At 36.4% G+C, this 21,409-nt stretch overlaps 1 protein-coding gene across 1 annotated transcript in view; it reads left to right on the top strand.

Annotated features, from left to right (window-relative positions):
- GLIPR2 (GLI pathogenesis related 2) overlaps nt 1–4,505 on the top strand; it is a 56,285-nt gene extending 51,780 nt beyond the window's left edge. The window contains exon 5 of the mRNA XM_032238061.1: nt 730–4,505. Coding sequence (XP_032093952.1) covers nt 730–890 — 161 coding nt within the window. The 3' untranslated portion in view covers nt 891–4,505. The remainder of the gene's footprint in view (nt 1–729) is intronic.
- Nucleotides 4,506–21,409: the final 16,904 nt, after the last annotated feature.

Below are 21,409 nucleotides of genomic sequence, written 5' to 3'. Positions count from 1 at the left end.
AGAGCATAAACAGTAGAATTTCAGTTCAGTATTTCAATATTACACACACACACACACACACACACACACACACACACACACACACACACACACAGGAATCCAAATAAATATAATAGTAACAAGAACATTTCCAAATATAGTGATACATAAAACAAACAATACAGTTAAATAAATCTTTCCTCTGTATCTAAAAAGAAAAGTAATTCAGCTTATCAATAATGATTCTGGAGTGAGATTAAGATAAAGAACTCTTCATTTCAAGCCACTGTCAATAGAATATATATATTCTATTCAAGACAGTGGCTTGAAATGAAGAGTTCTATATATTCTATATAATATAATCAATTATCTATTTTGCATTTACTATAGGAAAATATATATGCATGTGAAAATGTATATTACAGTTAGCCAAGAATAGTTGGTTTGTATTCATTGTTATAATTTACTATAATTTGGGGCAATTCTTTCCTATTTAACTTTGACTTATGCTAAAACAGAAAAATAACCAAGCATTCTTTGCTTAAATTAGTCCATAAGATTTTTATTTTTAGAAAATTACAAAAGCAACCCACTTTTGTTCACATGTATAATTACTTGAAGCAATTTTTCATAAACTACTAATTTGGTATTCCTTTCTCTTTGTTTAGTATGCTCTGATACATATGACCAAAGTCCCTTTAAAAAAAAAAGAGCGAATGCATTATTTTTACAATACATTTGATTTTTCAGGTCATTTCACAGCAATGGTTTGGAAGAACACAAAAAAGATGGGAGTTGGAAAAGCAGCTGCGAGTGATGGCTCCACATTTGTAGTGGCTAGATATGAACCTGCTGGCAACATTGTAAACTCTGGGCAATATGAACAAAATGTTTTTCCACCAAAAAAGTAACATTCTTTTTATAACAGGTTATAAAAAGAAAACTGAGAGTTAACCTGATTACATTGGATAAACCACTGTTGAATGGTACTTTAGTCTTTAAATGATTATTTCAAGAAATGTTTAATGGACAAGCAGTTCTGCCTACAAAATTGATTCTTGTACCGAACCATTCCTGAAACACAATGAAAACACTGAAAGGTAATGACAAAAACAAACATATGGAACATACATTTCAAGAAATGTAACAGCAAAATATATCGAAATAACAGTATTAAGATCATAATATTTTGATATTAAAGTTTGCAAGTATATTTAGAGGGTTTATATAATTTCATATCTGTACAGAATTCCCTCTCTAAAATATATTTGCAAACTTTAATATCAAAATAGTTTAAATACTATTATTTCATAGAATAAAAGGATTTCTAAAAAGAGGAAAGACTGGTTTTAATTGCTTATAATTAAATGCCTATACGGATTGATTGTGTTGCCTGAATGCACATGAAAAATAGCAAATTCCTAACGTAAATTGCATGAAGCTATTTATCTGGCGCATCCGGTGTTTGCAGATAAGCATGGACTGGTATAGTAGGGTTGTAGGCATTCTGAAAATATAACTATTTCCACAGAGCACAAAACTTATTTATCCATTAGACTCTCATCTGACTTCTTTTTCTTTTATATAAAATGCAAGGACAGATTAAATTAATAGTATCATTTCTCAGTCTGGAAGTTAGCTGAAGCTTACAGAATTACTATTTAATAAGCATCTCACTCTCTTTTTATATTGCAAAGACTTTGTGTCAGTGCAGTATATGGAGAGTGAGGAGCTCCTATTAGGGACAGCTGGCAAGACTGGGAAATCAGTTTGTAGTAAATGATGCAGCTGTTGAGGAAGTGCTCCATTGCCACAATAGTCAAAGCTTTTGCTTAGAAGCCAAACTTTTGAAAGGAATTTTTAAAAAAACTTTAAAAGGTAAAAAAGTTTAAACTCTCCTGGTTAGGATAAACAGAGACTGTTGAAATAAATATATTACCCAAGACATTTTTTAAAATTTGAAATGGTGCCAATTTTATTCCCATATAAAACTTCATAAGACTAGCAAAAAACTTTCAATAGATTTATATGGAGTGGGAGAAAACTTGAAATAAAATTTAAGATTTTACAGGATGGACCCAATTAGCAAAAGAAAGCTCGGGACCATATTGATTGGAAACATATGAAAAGGCCTTCATGCTGGAGTGGCTAGACAATGGATGATGATGATGATGATGATGATGATGATGATGATGATGATGATGATGATGATGATATTCTTCCATTCGATCCTGTCTGGTTCTTGGAGATTGCCTGACCAAGCCCTGCAATTTTCTTGGCAAGGTTTATCAGAAGTAATTTGCCATTGCTTCCTTATTAGGGCTGAGAAAAAGTGACTGGTCCAGAGCCCTAAATGTCATGGGTCCAGGCTATTTGAGGAGCCATCTCACTCCAATAAGAATTGCCTGTCCCACTTACTCCAGTGGAAGGAGCCTGCGATAGACCCTGTCGGCCAAGAAATTCCAGCCAGCAATGTCAAAGAAGAGCCTTTTCTACTGTGGCCCCAGCCCTGTGAATCATTCTACGATGATCAGAAGCGAGAACTGTTCCAACTCTTCAAGCATTCTGAAAGGGTATCAAAACCTGATTTCTCCAATTGCCTTATGAAGTGTTCACTGCTGGAAGTGGTGGATAGAGTAAGAAGAAATCTCATCCCAATGTCATTTGTCTCCTTTATTCTAGTTTTTTTTTAATGTTCAATTTTTAAAATTGTTTCTATACTTCTTATTTTTTTCTGTAAGCCACCCATAGTCACCTTATCATTGACAGGGGAAATATATAAATATAAACAAACAAACAAACAAACAAACAAACAGTCATCCAGCTGACTTTGTGACTAGAACTCATTTCCTGGTTTCTAGCCTGATGCCTTAACCAAACTGGCTGTATAATATAGTATGCATATTACATCACAGAAAACAGAGTTAAGAAAATGACCAAATAATAGAACAGAATAGAATAACAGTTTCTCTCAGGCCTAATCCCAAAGACAACACAGTAAAATCCAATCAAGTTGACACTGCCCCCCCCCATTTCTAAGCCTAGAGATTGGAGGGTCTAGCCCCGTGATGGAGAACCTATGGAACACATGCCGGAAGTGGCACGCAGAGCTATCTCTCTGGGCATGCCAGCCATCACCCATTGCTGTTCCGGGTTCTGGTGTGCAGAAACTGAAAGACCACATAAACCAGCATGCATGCCAGAAACCGGAAGACCAGATGACCGGCGCGCATGTGCATGTCAGAAACTGGAAGCTCAGCCAGCGCACCAAGGCTACAGGCTGGGTTTGGAGCTATGGGCTGGATTTGGGGCTTTGATAAATGCTTCTCTTGACATAGTTTATCTTATAGGGTTTTAAGCATCCTGTTAGCTCACTGTACTCTCCCTGATGACTGCAGGATATACGGGATGTGTAAATTTTGGGTGTCATACAAGGATTGTCAAATATGTTAAATGATCTGAAAAACAAAATGCTTTCCTCAATCCATGTCCAATTTGCTAGATATCCTTTAGGACAGGGCCGTTAAACGCCCAGCCTGTGGGCTGAATGTGTCATGTGCTGGCCACACCCATGCCCAGTTTAGTGAAGGAAAAAAAAGTCCTGATATTTCACCTGACACTGCCAACGTGAGATTGACACCACTTGCTTTAGGAAGTATTGAGCAGTTTCAATGGCAGTAGCATGTCAGCAAGGAATGGCTGATATCCAATAAGTTGATCTTTACACAGAAGCAGGTGCTGGAAGCCATAAACGTTTCTTGGGAGAGGTGTAACATCCTCTCTCCTTACCAATGAGCAAAAAAAGAAAAGAGAAATCCTAAAAAATCCGAAATAGGTACAGAAGTGCACCCACAAGAAAATGTATAAATGGAGAAAAAAAAACCTGTACTTGAAAAGAAGAATTTTACTTGGATGCAAAATTTTATTCTGGTGAGCTCAGGTGAATGATATGATTGTCACCCCTCTTTGTTGGATAGAGAGGAGCCCTTTCTTTTGTTATGCCAAAGAGAGAGGAGACAAATTACACCAACTCAGTATTTACTCTTTCTTCTCTTGCTTTATATCAACTGCAAATCTTTGTTTATAAATGTTTTTTTTAATTTTTCAGTATAACTGCAGGTTTTTTAAATATTAAGAGCTGCATACTTTTAACATTATACTTTATAAAATCAATTGAATGCAATCTCTCTACAAAGGCTTTTTCCTCCAACCATAAATTCTGCATATTTATAAGGATTATAATCACTCTGAATTGAATTTATATGAATGAACCGAATATGAATTTTTATGTACTGAATGGTCTGAACAAATTGAATGTTCATTTATAAACCCTTTGGCTGCAAAAGGTCTGACACATAAAGGCAAAGCTTTGTGTACCTTATAGAACCTCTGATTGTTGCAAGGCAAGGAATTATTTCTACTAATCACAAAGCAAAACTACAAATGTAAGTTCGAGGTTCGAGGTTCATTTTATTTATATGCCGCCCTATTCCCAGCGGGACTCAGGGCGGCGCACAAACCCAAGGAGGGGGGAGGGAAAACACAAAAACTACAAAAAGTACAAGGCATTTAAAACAACCAACAGCCACACGATTCAAGAGGGGAAGGGAACTCATTGACCCCAGGCCTGCCGACACAGCCAGGTTTTAACGGCTTTTCGGAAGGCCTGGAGAGAGGTGAGGGTCTGAATCTCTGTGGGGAGCTTGTTCCAAAGGGCTGGAGTTGCCACAGAGAAGGCCCTTCCCCGGGTAGTGGCCAGATGACATTGGCTAGTAGACGGAACCCGGAGGAGGCCTAATCTGTGTGATCTAATGGGTCTTTGGGAGGTAATTGGCAGCAGGCGGTCTCTCAAGTACCCAGGTCCAATACCATGAAGTAAGCTTGCAACTGTATTAGAATAGTAAAATGGTGATTTATGAAGATTGTAGAATTTGCTTTAAGCTGGCCATAAGCTACCACAATTTCTATTTCTCTGCAATTATTACTCTAACCTAGCAATAAGGACACCCAGTTTCTATTTCTCTACAATTATGATTCTACTCTGTGGATGATAAAACTATAAGGACTGCAACATTTTAAAAGGAAAGAACCTCTTCAGTATTATTACAAACTACTATTTTTAAATAACAGTTTACATTACTACAAGCTGATATTTTCTCCCCCCCCCCTTTTTAGCTGAGTTCCCCCCCTTTTCATTGTTTTATTTATCTGACAGTTTTTTATACATCTGTGGATTACAAACTATATCTGGAGGATTTAAGTTTAATGCATTTAAATTCTACTTCAACATTAGCTACAAGCAGAACTAAACAACTAACATTTAAGAATAGAAATTTTTAATTTATTTTTTTTGCAAAATAATATTTTTTTTTTTAGAATTTTTGAAAATGAAACATTTAATTTTAGATGAGAAGAGACATCATCAAGTAATCCAATGACAACAGAAAAAGTAGCCTGGAAACCCCCCCCCCCAAAGTTATAAGAGGAACAGAATCAGCAGTTTGTAGTAGAATGGACAATTTATCTAGGGGGTACCCTATTTTGTCTCGCAGAAGCAAAAATCCAAGATGTGACTGAGAGCCTTCGTAAAGCTTCCTCCCTACAGCTTCAACCTTAAACTGTCTAGGGTAGACCTCACCTGATTCCTAAGAGGTCCGTAAAGGGGGCATGCATAAGCGCACCAATGTGCCTTCTGACCCAGTCCTACTGCCTCCATTTATTTGTACTCATTTCCTTTGTTCACATCCATGTTTATACTTATGCCTGTTATCTTGTACATATTTGACAAACTAAATAAAATAAAAATAATCAAGCTCACAGATTTCTATCCCTTTCTTCTCTTCCAAGTGGGGACATATGATATGATAATGAAGCTAAAAATAATATAAAGAGATATATATGAATGCCAAAGTGTTAGGAGCACAGGTAGTGTTTTCATCAGTAATTGCAACAAAAGGTCAATATCAGTGAGGGAACAGGGAATTTTAGAAATAAAACACTGGCTTAAGGGATGGTGCCATTGAGAGAACTTCAGATTCACTGGTCTACATTCCCTACATGAAGTGCTTCTGGCAGGTGATAGGCCATAAATCACAAGAACCAGGAAGAATGTATTTAGAAAACTGGGTAAGCGTATCCAAAACTGAGGGGGATGGCGTGACCCTATCTATATCTATTTCATTTTTTGTTCCTTTTTCTTTCTATTTATATCTTTTTTCAAGCCACTCATAAAATCACCCCCATGTCCTGTAGTACATTGATTCCTCTTTGTCCTTTATTTTTTTCCCCTCCAGCTGTTCATTTATTTAAAAAACTAAAAGAAGTCCAGAATAAAAGGAAAAAGAACAAACATTTTGGTGGTTAACTGCAGCTGAATGTTAAAGCTAAAACCTAGACCCTAGTCAGAAAGATTACTCATGAGTATCATTCCAACATGTAACCATCCTGTTTTAATTTCTTTTTTTTTCAATCTATTTTTATATTTTTAAACATAAAAATAAAAAAACAATATTAAAAAATGATCTCATCCATTACATAGAGCATGTCGTTTGGTTACAAGTGTTTTTGCATCCATATTCTCAAATACATTTACAATTGCAGATTTTTCATCTAGTATAACTAAATACCTAACGTTCATTGTACAAAGTTTATTCAATTACAATTAATATTTTTTTTCCAATAAACCTAATTCTCTTACATTCTTGATTGTCTATTTAATAACAGTATACCTTTATATAATCACGGATCCCAATATGAAAGATTTACCAACCATTTATATTTGTATATCTGTTTTCAATTATGTATAATTCCACAAGTCAACTATTGAGTATGCTTATGTTCATTATTGTCCTTGTACATCATACGTTCAAACAAAGATGTTATTCCTTCATTTTTCAATAAGGTATTCTAAATAGTCACCTCATATATCTTTTTTCAAGCCACTCATAAAATCACCCCCATGTCCTGTAGTACATTGATTCCTCTTTGTCCTTTATTCTTAATGTCAACATATTCATTTCTGTAGTCTAATAGCTTCTTTATTACCTCCCCTTTTGATGGGATTTTGTCTGCTTTCTAATTTTGTGCAAATACAATTCCAGCTGCTGTTATTACTTGTACAATCAAATATGAATGTTCTTTACTATATTTCTCTGGTCGAATACTCAATAAAAATATCTCTGGCTTAAACTCTATGGGTTGATGTATCATTTTCTCTAATCATGTTTGTATTTTAACACAATAGCTTTTTGCATCCCTACACATCCACCACATATGATAATATATTCCTGGCAATTGGTGACATTTCCAACATTTAGCTGATTTATCCTTAAACATTTTTGCTAATCTTTCAGGTGTTATGTGCCATCTATAAAACATTTTTATATAAATTCTCTTTATATGTTGCCATTTTCAATTTATAATTGTTGCCATTTTTCTAGTTCCATTGTATATCCAAAGTTTTTTGCCCATCTAATCATTGTTTCTTTAACCTCTCCTAAATTTATTCTTAGTAGATAACTGCACATTTTTTAAATCATTGTTTCATCCGTTCCCATGAGTATCCTATCTAATTCTGAGTTTTCCATATTAAAACCATACTCTTTAACATCTTTCTCATATCTTGTTTGTATTTGCATTTATTTAAACCATCCTATATCAATCTCTTGTTCTTCTATTTTTTTCTTCTGTTTTAGTTCTCCCTACGCTGTTAATATATCTTTGTACCTAATAACCTTTTTCATACTACTAATATTTGGATGTGTCAAAGCTTCCACCATTGAAAGCCACATTGGTACTTCCATATAGTGCTTTTCTTTTACTTTTTCCCATATTGCGTATCAGTGACGTGCGGTGACCTTCATGGCCAGTGAGGCAAGCATGAAAGCCCACCGAAGCCCCGGCGTCGCGTCCGCCATAGAGCGGGACCCTCACCGGCCATGAAGCTCACCGTACGTCACTCGGCAGTTCAAACTCTGCTCTGCAGCCTAAACTTTCTCCTCCCAGCAACTTGGCCTGTTGGACACAGTGGTGGCGGGGGAGGAATGGGCTGGGTGGGCTGGCTGGCTGGGGAGGGGGGAGCCCTTTAAAGCCCTGCTGCCGTGCCTTCCCAGCAAGATTTCCTTTTGGCTCGCGGTTTCCCTTGCCTGCCTTAACCAAAGCTTGGCGCCCTGCCTCTGCTTTCGCGCTCGGGCAACCCGAGATCTCTGCCTGATGCCCGAAGGGCTTTGCAGGAAGAAACGCGGCTTGAGGCGCAATGATGGTCCTGGCTGTGGGGCGCACGCCTGTTAAACGCCTCTCTTGGTTCCCCCCCTCCTCCTTCTCCTTCCACAGCCTGTGCGATGTTGCTGCCGTAGGCCGAGAGCTGCCGCCGAAGCTGCTGCACAGCTGAGAGAGGGAGAGCGCGAAAGCCGAGGCAGGACGCCAAGCTTTGGTTAAGGCAGGCAAGGGAAACCGCAAGCCGAAAAGAAATCTTGCTGGGAAGGCGTGGCAGCAGGGCTTTAAAGGGCTCCTCCCTCCTCAGACAGCCAGCCCACCCAGCCCATTCCTCCACCACCACCACTGTGTCCAACAGGCCAGGCGTCTCACGTTTATGGTGGACATAAACGTGAGACACCTGGCCTGTTGGGACACAGCGGCGAGAACGTCCCTGCCGCCTCCGCGCTCCGCCGCCTCGCCCCCCATGCCTCCTCCGACCCCACCACTGTGAAGAAAGAAAAAAAACACACACGCACACACACCTCACAATAAAAAAATTACAAATTAAATTACAATAAATTTGAATCCCCCCCTCCCTCCGTCCGATCCACCTTTTCCAGCTGTGGAAACTCTCTCAACTCACCTCTTGTCCGCCCAACGTAAGCGTGCTAACGTAAGCTCTTAAGGCATGATTCGCTGCTCCCCGATCAGGAGGCGGGAGAATCAGTGCCTCTTTTGCATATGAAAGTGTTCGCTTGTTAACTCCGCCTTAACTTTTGAAAGGCGAACAATTCCTTAGGCAAAAGAGGCTCCGAGTTCTCTAGCCTCCTCCCATAGTTAACACGGAGAGCAGACACCAAGCCACTGTGACTTTGAATCTGGTAGCAACTACCCTGGCTTTAATTATTTAAAAAAAAAATTATTTAAAATTCTTTCTTTCCCTCAGGAGACTGGTGAGGCCCCGCCTCCCCTGCCTCTAGTGACTGCACGTCCCTGCTGCGTATTACATTGTGACTCTGAAAATAACCATGTATTCTATTTTCCCCATACCACAAAAATGTGTGCCAACCCAGTTGCATATTGTGTCCCTCCAAGGATAGTAACCCTGCATTTCTTAGTAATAGCCATTTTTTAATCCATGTTAGAGTTGCTGCTTGATAGTATAATTCCCAATTTGGTTCACTAAATCCACCTCTTGTCCTTGAATCTTGTAACGTTCTTCTATTAATTCTCGCTTTCTTTCCTTGCAAAATATATTTTCCTATTATTTAATTTAATTTTTCAAAGTACTTTTTTCCCCAGTTTTATTGGTATTGTTTGGAATAAAAATAATATTCTTGTAATATATTCATCTTAATTACCGCTATTTTTCCCATTAGTGATAGCCATTTCTCTATATCCATTTCAATTCGATTTCTTAGTTTATAATAATTATCTTCCTTAATAATTACACATCTCAAAATCAACTGTATTACCAAATATTTCACTTTTTTATTATTTGAATATCTAATTTCTCCATTATTTCTCTTTTCTGTTTTTCTGTTATATTTTTCACTAAATGTTTTGTTTTATCTTTATTAATTTTCAATCCTGCCTCTCCTCCATACTCTTCCATTTGTTCTAGTAGTTTTGGACCTATCTCTATTAGATCTTCAATAATAAATACCAAGTCATCTGCAAATGCTTGCAATTTATATTCTTCCTTTTTAACTTTCATTCCTTTTATATCTTTATCTTGTCTTATCTTTCTGTTCAAAACTTCTAGGGTCAATATGAATAATAATGGAGATAGCGGGCACCCTTGCCTGGGCCCTTTTCTAATCGGCACTTTTTCTGTCATATCTCCATTTACTATCACTTTAGCCTGTTGTTCTTTGTAAATAGTTATAACCATATTTATGAATCCCTCACCAAAATCCATCATTTGCAGTTGCATTATCATAAATTGCCAATTTACATTATCAAAAGCTTTCTGTGCATCCAAAAATAACAATGCCATTTGTTTCCCAGGTTGTACTTCATAATATTCTAATGCATTCAATATAATTCACATATCTCTAATTTATTTCTTGGGTAAAAAGGCATTTTGATCTGAGTGTATAAATTCACTTAACAGTCTCTTGAATCTTTCTGCCATTAACGATGCAAAGATTTTATAATCCATGTTTAATAAAGAAATTGGTCTATATTTGCTTTATTTGCTGCAACTCTGTTTCTTCTTTTGGGATAAGAATTATATAGGCCTCCAACCAAGAATTCGGTATTTTCACTTTCAATAACAGCTCATTAAATACTTATAGCATTGTGTTGCTTAGCACATCTTGTAGTGTTTTGGTAATCTATCCATTCCTTTTTTTATTGCTTCTATTACTTCCATCATTGTTATTCTCTCTTCTAGTGCCTTTTTACATTTTTCTGGAATCTTAGTATTTCTGCCTTCTCTAGATATGGCTTTATCTTTTCCTCTACCATTGTGTCTGCTGGTATAATTTCTTATAATATTTTTCTACTATTTTTTCCTTTTCTTCATTAATATTCCCTTCTTGGTATAACAATTGATTTATGAATTATTTTTCTTTCTCTTTTTTTCATCCAGGACGCCAACCATCATTCTCGTTTATTTGAGTTTTCAAAGAAATATTGTCTTGTGGCTTTTACTTTATTTGCCACTTCTTTGTTTTCAATTAAATTCAATTAATGTTTTTCTAGTCCATCAAATTTTTAATTTTAGCATTTTATGGGTTTCCTTGTAGTTCTATTTCCAGTCTCCTGTGTTCCTCCTCTATCTTCTTTCTGTTTTGTTTGTTTCTTTTTCCTAGATAAGTCATTACTAGTCCTCTAGTATATGCCTTGCTGGTGTCCCACACATTCTGTAGAAATGTGTCCTCCTTCTTATTCTGTTTAAAAAATGTTCAATTCTTTTTCCATATATTGTTGAAATTCTTTTTCATTTAATAGATTTTGATTTAATATCCTCATTTTTTTTCTCCAACCTTTCCATATCATTATTATTGGACTGTGGTCTGCCCATATACTTCTTTCTATATCAATCTTTTGTGTTTTAGCAATTAGATCTATTGTTTTTTTTTTTTTTTTTAAGAGAACTTTTTTATTTTTCTTTAAAAAAATACAAACACAAATATGTCATCATTTGTCAATCATTAAGACATTGAAATACAATTTTTTTTGTTGTGTGTACCCCTCCCTCCCTCCACCCCCCCCATCCCCCCTCCTCCTTCCCCCCCCGACTTCCCAGAACCCGTACACGGTATGGATTTTTAACTAACACAGTCTAAAATCTATTGAGAAAAAAGAAATAAAGAAATTAATGACATTCTAGATTGAACTTAGCTTCTTCTTACTGAACTAACTTTTAACAGTTTAAATCATTTCTGATCTTAAGCATAGGCTAACTGGAATTTCTTAGTCCCGTATTTATTTTGTATATAGTCAATCCATTTTTTCCAGTCTCGTTTATATCTCTCATTTGAATGATCTTTGAGATATGCCGATATTTTAGCCATTTCAGCTAAGTTTGTGACTTTCAATGTCCATTCTTGGATTGTAGGCAGGTCTTCCTTCTTCCAATATTGCGCCACCAACAGTCTTGCTGCAGTTATCAGGTGCAGAATCAAATTGGTCTCTACCACTGTAAAATCAGTACATATACCTAGTAAAAATAACTGAGGAATAAACTTTATCCTTTTTTTAAAAACATTTTGCATGACCCACCATATTTTTATCCAAAATGCCTTAACCTTTTGGCAGGTCCACCATATATGATAATATGTAGCATCGAGAGAACCACACCTCCAACATTTAGGCTGTACATTCGGATACATAGAAGCCAACTTTTTAGGATCTAAATGCCATCTATAGAACATCTTGTAAAAATTTTCTCTCAGATTTTGAGCTTGTGTAAATTTCACATTTCTTACCCAAATTCTTTCCCATGTATCCAACATTATTGGTTCCTCAATATTTTGAGCCCATTTTATCATACAATCTTTAACTAATTCTGTTTCCGAATCCATCTGTATTAATACATTATATATCCTCTTTATATGCATTAAGCTTTGATCTCTTATTTGTTTAAACAGATTATCCTCAACTTGAATAAAGCCAATTTTTTGATCTATTTTCCACCTAGCCTGTAATTGCCCATACTGGAACCATGTTTGAACTACCTTCTCCTCTTTTAATACCTCTAAAGATTTTAATTGTAATACCCCCCTTTCCGAGGTAAGAAGCTGTCTGTAAGTAAATCTGTCCTGTTTTTGTGCTGTATTCATATTTTCAATTGCATGTCTAGGAATTGCCCACATGGGTATCTTGTCATTTAATTTATATTGGTATTTCTTCCAAACCCGCAATAAAGCATTTCTCAAAATATGACTTTTAAAGTTCTTATCCAATTTTTTGTTGAATAACAGGTAAGCATGCCAACCAAATACCAGATCGTGTCCCTCAATGTTCAATATTCTATCATTGGTTAAATGAATCCAATCACTAATTACAGATAATGCCACTGCATCATAATATAGTTTTAAATTAGGTAGTTTCAATCCTCCTCTCTCGCGTACATCTTGCATTATTTTCATCTTTACCCTCGGCTTCTTTCCTGCCCACACAAATTTGTTGATACCCTTCTGCCATTCTAAAAGGTTCGCATCTTTTTTAAGTATAGGTAACATTTGGAAAAGAAATAAAAATTTTGGTAAAATGTTCATTTTCACTGCCGCTATCCTGCCCAGCAAAGATAAGTGCAATTTCTCCCATTTTTTCATCTCTGTCTGTATGCTATGCCAAAGTGGTTCATAATTATGCTTATATAATTTCCCATTTGAAGTTAAAATGTTAACTCCAAGATATTTGACTTTTTTAACTACCTCACATCCTAGCATCATTCCTAATTCTTCCTTTTGTTTAATATTCATATTTATAGCTAATATTTTGGTTTTTCCTAAGTTTATTTTAAAGCCAGACACTTGACCATATTGATTAATCGTATTCATTAAAACCATACTGGATTCCTGCGGTTGTTCCAATATTATGACCAAATCATCCGCAAAAGCGCGGACTCTATATTCTTGCTGCCTAATCTTGATCCCTTTTAAACCATCCAAGCCCCGTATTTTATTCAACAATACTTCCAAAGTTATAATAAACAATAATGGGGACAAAGGACAACCCTGTCTTGTACCTTTTCCAATTTGAAAAGAGTCTGTTAAACTTCCATTGACTATGATTTGTGCTGTTTGCTGTTGGTATATTGCTTTAATTGACTGTAAAAAATTATCTCCTATCTGCATTTTTTGCAATATCTTCAGCAGAAATTGCCAGTTAACTCGATCAAAGGCCTTCTCAGCATCCAAAATATAAACGCAGCAGGGATCTGGTTGTTCTTTCCCAAATATTCTAATGCATTAATAATTAATCTGACATTACTTTTCATCTGTCTCCCTTGTATAAAACCTGTTTGGTCCGTATGTATCAATTGTTGAATGACCAACATTAACCTATTTGCTAATATTTTAGTAAAAATTTTATAATCTACATTCAGTAATGAAATGGGTCTATAATTTTTGGGTTGAGTAGTATCTTGATCTTCTTTGGGTATCAAAGATATAAACGCTGTCTTCCAAGATGGAGGGACTTTACCTTCCGTTTGAATCATATTAAATAATTCTCTAAGAGGTTCTACCATTTCTAACTGTAAGTTTTTGTAGTAAACCGCTGTCAAGCCATCTGTACCTGGTGCTTTCCCTGGCTTTAATTGCTTAATTACCTGCAGGATTTCCCCCGAGGTTATTGGTTGATTCAATTTTTGCCTGTGTTCTTCTCTAACTGAAGGTATTTTCTCCTTGTCTAAATATTTGTCTATGTCTAAACCATTAATTTTATCCCCTTTATACAGTTCTGTAAAAAATTCCCAGAAAGCCTTTTGAATCTCTTCCTGTTGGAACACCTCCTTCCCTCTGTAAATCAATTTAGATATATATCGAGTTTTCCTTTTTTTCCTAATCTGATAAGCTAACCATCTGCCAGGTTTGTTTGCATTACAAAAAGTATTGTGTTTTGCATATAATAAATTAGTAGCTACCTGGTCAGAGATCAACATGTCAAATTGAGATTTTAATATGTTAATAGCTTCCTTAACCTTTGTATCGTCTGGTTTCCTTGTTAACTCCAGCTCTTTTCTCTTAATTTCCTCTTCCAGTTCTGTTCGTTTTAGCCCTTGCTTATTTCTATGTGTTTTATTTATATTCATCAAAACTCCTCTCATATACGCTTTGCTTGCATCCCATACAAATTCCATAGATGTACCCTTATTCATATTCAAAACAAAATATTCAGATAGTAATTTTTTACAATCATTAATATAGTTTTCATATCTAAATAAATTTTCATTCAGTCTCCAAAACCTTCTTGCCTGCACTACCCTTCCCAACTCCATCCAAACTGGGTTATGGTCCGAAAGGACTCTAGCTGCAATCTTTGTTTTCTTGACCCTAGAAAGCAAATCATTAGTGGTTAGAATAAAATCGATCCTTGAAAGGGATTGATGCCTGTCCGAGAAGAAAGTGAAGTCATATTCCTCTGCATTTCTTTCTCGCCAGATATCTCTCAATTCAAAATCATCCATAATGTCAAAGAAAGATTTGGGTAACTTTGCTCGCATCTTGGTATTTAGGCGGGAAATCTTCTTATCTCTCTTAGTGTCTATCACTCCATTCCAGTCACCCAATAGTATACAGGAACTATAGTCCCACTGTACTAATTTAGCATGAAGATTTCTATAGAATCTATCTTGCTGTTGATTGGGAGCATAAATTCCCAAAAGTAATGTCTTTTTCCCTTCTAAGATTAAGTCTAAAGCAATATATCTTCCGAAGGGATCTGCTTCTATTAATTCAGCTTTCATATCTTTTCTTAAGTATACAACTATACCATTCTTCTTTTCCATAGCAGAAGCTGCAAAATGTTGACCAAGTTTTGAGTTGATCAAATATTTTTGATCAGTTGACTTGATATGAGTTTCTTGCAAACAAATTACATCGTTCTTAAACTGTTTAAGACTTTTAATTTCACTTTTAATTTCTTCTTTCATTTCTTTTATTTCCTCTTTTCTCTCCTCTCTATTATCTCTAAATTTATCTTCCATTTTAATTGTCTGTGCATTACGAGCCTCGCTTAGATTACTCAGAAAAAATTCTTTCGTTAACACATCCCCAGCAGGGGGCGTAGGAAGCGGAGGCTGCAGCTTTGTACCAGGCACTGAGGATGTGCCCCTGGAAGTAGAGGGTGACGACTTCAAGTTAATATTTGGTTTTGAGGCCATTTCAAAATTTGTCTGCCTGCAGTTAATAAAACTCTATTGCCTAAATATGCAGCTTTAAGTAAAGAGGCTTTTATTTTGAAGTTTAAGGCTTGGCAAAAGTTTCAGTGAGTAAACATTGTAACAAGACCGTTCAACAGATTCATCACCATTTAACTTCCAAATAAGCAAAGTTAATGAAGGAGTAAAATTCTTCTATTGTGAAACCAAAACATGTGATAAGCTATCTCTTTTGTTTTGAATTCTTTTGAAGTCTTGTGAGAATTAGCAAAAAGTGTTCGTTATTACCGGAGAAACCAGCCTGCTCGGCGCCATTTTAAAAGCCTCTGAGTAAATAATTTTTCGGAGGAGAAAAAGAGAAGAAGCTAAAATGTTGATAAGCAATTATTGTCCTCGCAGTAAACGGATTCAGCTCGTGATAAGATTAAATCAAACAAAACTTAGAGCAGAGTGGGAGAGACCTACTTTGTCCTGCACAAGGCAGTTTGAAGTTCCCAGCACGGACAGCCGTTCTGCCTTGGGCTAGCCCCCCTTTCCTTGCAAGCACAAAAGCTGCAAAAATCGAAGAGCATTTGCCAGCAAAACAGTTTCTTCTTTCCCTCTTGCCTGAAGGATAAGAAAACCTGATAAGACGTCAGATGGAAGATCCTCTAATCAGGTACGTAGCCAGGAATTCGGAGGCAGCTGATTTTTTGCTGCTTCCACCAGTAAGCTCCTCCCAGGAAGTCCCAGATCTATTGTTGACCATATCATATCTATTCTTGACCACGACATATGTCTATTTGAGTAAAATGTATATTGTTTTTCTCTCAAGTGTCTTCTTCTCCATACGTCTTGTAGACTTAATTCCTCTAGCATTGTAAATAATGTTTTAGGCAGTATTCTCCTTAGCTTATTCAAATTTTCAGTTTTATAATCCAGCTCATTATTTACTATCGCATTAAAGTCCCCTAATATGCATATTTCTTCATATTCATATTCTATTATCTTATTGTGGAGTTTTCCATAAAATTCTTCTTGATTGTCATTTGGTGCATATATCGCCAACATCAATTTTTTTTATCATTATTTCCACTATCAATATTCTTCATTTTCAAATATTTGCTTTGATTGTATTGACTTTTTGATGTACAGTGCCACACCTCTTTTGCTTTGATTGGCCAGTGTCATATACAGCTTCCCCAATTTTGGATAATCCAAATATTTTGGTGTTGTTACTTCTTGCAGGCATATATCTAATTTCAATTTTTCTAATTTATTAAATGTCCTCTTTCTTTCATAATCCATTTATGTTTAATGAGATTATTTTTATTTCTTCTTCCATGTCTTAATTATTTGTCGTTTTAGTTTATCTAGTCACTCTCATATCCATTTGTTCTTTCATCTCTTTTGCTCTTGCTCCTCTTAACACCCTTTCTTCTTGTTCTTTAGCTAGTTCTCTCTGTTCTTTCTCCTATTCTTGTAGTTTTGTTCCTCTTTCCTCTCTCTGTCTCTCTTCTTCTTGTGGTCCAAAGTATTGTTCATAAAATAACCCTGCCTTCTCTACTGTATCCAGCCTATGTCTTTGCTCCTGCCAAGTTACTAGTATGCCTTCTGGTATTAACCATCTGAAATTAATTCCTTTTTTATTAGGCATTTGGTCAGGAATTGATATTCTCTTCTTAGATCACTCACCCTTCTTGGTACTTGTTTGAGGACTATCATTTCTTTAGATTTGTATTTTATTGTGGTTTTCCTTGCAGGATTTCTGTTCTCAATGTTTTCTTAGTAAATCAGGGTAATTCATTTCTTATAGCACATCTTGTATGGACCCTGTAAGTTTCATCAGTCCCGTTTAGCATCTTTCCCTTGGGTTATTCCAGTCCGTCCACCAATATGTCAGCAATTTTTTCTGCTAGATTCTCTTCCTTTTCCTCTTTGATATTTTGGAATCTTAAATAGAAATCAGCCTTGTCCATTTCCCACAAAATATTTATTTTCCTTGCTTTTTATCTGTTGTCAGTCTATAATCCATCTTCTTCATTTTCTTCTCTGTTAGTTCCACCTTTTCTTCTTCTTTCTGCAGTCTCTGCTCATTTTCCCCATTATCTCTTTAATTTCTTTCAGGTCTTCATCCACTTTGTCTATTCTTTCTTTGAGGTCTTGATACACAGCCTGTAACATACTCTTTAACTCCATACTAGATTTACCTTGTTGTGTTGTTGTATTTGATTATTTTTGTGCTGTATGGCTGGAGGTTGTTGCTGTTGATGAGGAATATGCTGTTATCTTCTTCATCTTGTTGATTTATTTTTATAATCCAAATATCAAAAAAGAGAAAAGAGAAAAGAAGAAGAAAACCCCCAAACTTTGAGGGTCGCCTCTCCAAGTCTGGTGGGCCAAGCTTCAGGTTCTTGTTACCTTAATCCAATTGTAGTAGTAAAGTAAACAGAAAAAAAAGACCAAATTCCAACAAAAAGGACAACAACAAAAAATAGTAAAAAATTAACCACAATTGTAAAATAAAAATATGTCTTTGGTCCCCCTTATTTCCTCCAAGCTTCAGATTCTTGTTACCTTAATCCAGTGGTTCCCAAACTTGGCAACTTTAAGACTTGTGGAGTTGAAGTCCACAAGTCTTAAAGTTGCCAAGTTTGGGAACCACTGCCTTAATCCAATTGCAGTGGAAGGTAGAAAGACAAAAACAGAAACAAAAACAACAAAATAAACCCCAAATTCCAACAAAGAGCAAAGAGAGAAAAAATAGTAAAAAAAATTGACCACAATTGTAAAATAAAAACATATCTTTAATCCCCCTTATTCCCTCCAACTCTAACAGTAGGAGAGAAAAAAATAAAAATATAAAGGAAAAATCCAATAAGTACCGTCTAAGTGGAAAATTACAAGGAAAAATCAAGAAAGAAGTTTATTTTAAAAAAGGAACCAGGTACAGATCCACCTAAAGAAAATAACTTCCATTCTTAATATAAGCGAAAGCTCCACGGTTCCAAACAGTTCCAAAATAATTCCAGAGTTCTAAAGCTATAATCAGGAAATTGGAAAACAAAAGCACCAAAGATGAATCTACAGCTAGTGTTTTGTCTTATGTGGCAGTTTTTATCACCACTCTGTTTATCAAATCACTATTCATTTGTTCAAGGCCATTTTTTAAAATATATTCTCTTTGTTGTCACTAGATGGCATTGTTTTTTAGTGAAAAGAGTAGTTAGGAAAGAAAAAAAATTCCAAGAGCAATCTCAAGAGTTCAATTTCTTCAATATCAATTATCAAAATTTAAAAATTTCACTGGCAATCAACTCTATCCAGACTGCTCTCTTTTTCTCCAAACCATCCTCCCAAAACTATTTGATGAAATCTTTTATTTATATTGGCATTCGCTTCTCCGCCACTGCTTCCTGGAGGGGTAATCCACTCCCCTCCCCTTGTGCCTTCTCTCTTTGTTCTCAGTCAGTCAATCAGGGGAAAAAAAACTTTTGAATACAAAAGGGTATTATCACAATTTCACCCAGACATTCCAAGCTACTTCCTTCTCTCTTTTTGTGAAGCCGTCTCAACTCTTGACAGCTTGCAATGGCTGTCTTCCTTGCCACCAGGGTCGAGGGCTATTGCAGACATTCCAGGGGGTTTGTGGCATCCCCCTTCACATCTGCCCATGCTCTCATTCCTCACTGTCCCTCCAAGACAGTTCCAGGCTCAAACAAGCCCCCCAGAGTGGTATCGCCACTCCTCCGGAGCCCCGAAGTTCAGGTGCGTATCATTGAGACACTGGCTTCTCCTTGCCAAACAAGGTGAACTTGAAGTATTAATACACGAGGATAGATATGATATAATGGTAATTACCAAACTTGATGGGATGAAACTCACAGCTGGAATGTAATGCTGAAAGAATACAAACTGTTCAAAAGAAACAGATCAAACAAATAAGTGGTGGAATTCCATTACATGTAAGAAATTACCAAACTTTTACAGAAATGAATAAAACTAAGGATGAACGACTCTTTGAATATATATGATTTAATATAAAAGAAAAAAAGAATGACATTGCCATAGTGTATTTTACAGGCCACCCAAACAAGCAGGAAAAAATATGTGAACATTTTGCCAATCACTTATTTAACCTTTGCAGGAAACACACCACAATAGTAATAGAGGACCTCAACTACCCTGACATCAACAGGGAAACAAACTCTGCATCAAGTGGGAGATCAATCATGTTGCTGGCAAGCCTAATTGACAACTTTGTCAACCAAAAAATTAAAAACAAAAGATGAAATGATATAGGGTAGCGATGGCAAACTATTTTTGCCTCAGGTGCCAAAAGCATGCATGTTTGCGCTATCGCTATCGCTTGCATGCCCAACCCCATAATTTAATGCCCTCCCCACGCTGTGTCCCTTGCACATGCGCACATGACCACCACCCCGTTGCCCTGGAGGCCCTCTAGAGGCCAGAAATGGCCTGTTTTCCGACTTCTGGTGGGCCCGGTAGATCCATTCTTTGCCATCCCCAGGCTCCAGAAGTTTTATAAGAACCTGGGGAGGGCAAAAAATGGCCCAATAGGCAAAACCGGAAGTTTGGGAATGGACTTCTGGATTGCCCATTTGGCATTTTTTCACCCTCTGGAGGCCTCAGGAAAGCTTTCAGAGGGCAAAAATTGGCCGAAAATCAAGGTCGAAAATCAGCTGGCCAGTGCACTGGAGCTGACAGGGGAACACTTTGTGTGCCTCAGAAATGGCTCCGCGTGCCACCTGTGGCATGTGTGCCATAGATTCGCCATCATGGATATAGGGGATTGAAATTGTGGGAACTTTGGTGGAGAATTGACCCTGTCATATTGGAATTAAATAAATTCAGACACAATCATGATACATTATGCAATGTACATTGCACAGGTCAGAAGAAGAGCTGAGAGATATCTGCAGATTCCTCACATCTTGGACATAAATAGTTTCAACTCCTTTCCTTGAAGCAGTGCTATAGAGCATTTTATGCCAAAACAACTAGACATCGACAGTACCCCCCCACCCCTGGTGCCCTCACTGCCACTGCTGAACACCTAATTCAGTGTTGCCTAATGTCTATTAACCCATGTAGTATGACTAGTATTATTATTCATCCTTCTTATAGTCTTCCTTGCAATCCCTTTTATTGGTATTATTATTAATCGTGAACTGAAAAACAAAATGACAAGTATAAAAATGGAAGGAGGGACACATAACTAAGGCAGAACACCAGCAAATATAGCCTGAATCTGTAAAAATGAAATCAGGAAAGCTAATGCTGAGGTATAAACGAATGTTTCTAATACATGTCGAAAATAATAACAACCTACTTCTTAGCAAGCTAGCAAAATGTAGGATTGTCAGCACCATCATTAGGTGGGTTTGTACCTGGCTGACAAATCATATTCATCATATAGGTCTCAATGGAACTATCTCTACCTGGAGGGAAGTAAGCAGTGGGGTACTCCAGGGTTCCACTTTAGGACCAGTAATTTCCAATATCTTTATAAATGATATATAGACAAGGGAATTGAAAGGGAACTAATCAAATTTGCAAATGACACTAAGCTCTCAGGAATAGCCAATACAAACTTAAGATGCAAAAAAATCTTGACTAACTTGGATACGGGGCCCTATCTAACAAAATGAATTCAATATAGAGAAAAATATGGTTTTACACAGGCAAGAAAAACCAACTCTATGGGTATAGATTAGATAAAACTTGTCTTAATTCAAGGAACTGTGAGGGGGTTCTTGAAGTCCTAATGGACAATAATTTAAAGTGTGCTGTTAAACAATAGCCAAAAAAGCCAATGCAAACCTAGGCTGCATTAATATAGGGTTAGAATCAATATCCCATGATGTTCTAGTACTGCTTTACAAAGCCTTAGTA

This window comes from Thamnophis elegans, chromosome Z (assembly GCF_009769535.1).
Source record: "Thamnophis elegans isolate rThaEle1 chromosome Z, rThaEle1.pri, whole genome shotgun sequence".
NCBI lineage: Eukaryota > Metazoa > Chordata > Lepidosauria > Squamata > Colubridae > Thamnophis > Thamnophis elegans.
This window is presented reverse-complemented; position numbering and strand designations above follow the sequence as displayed.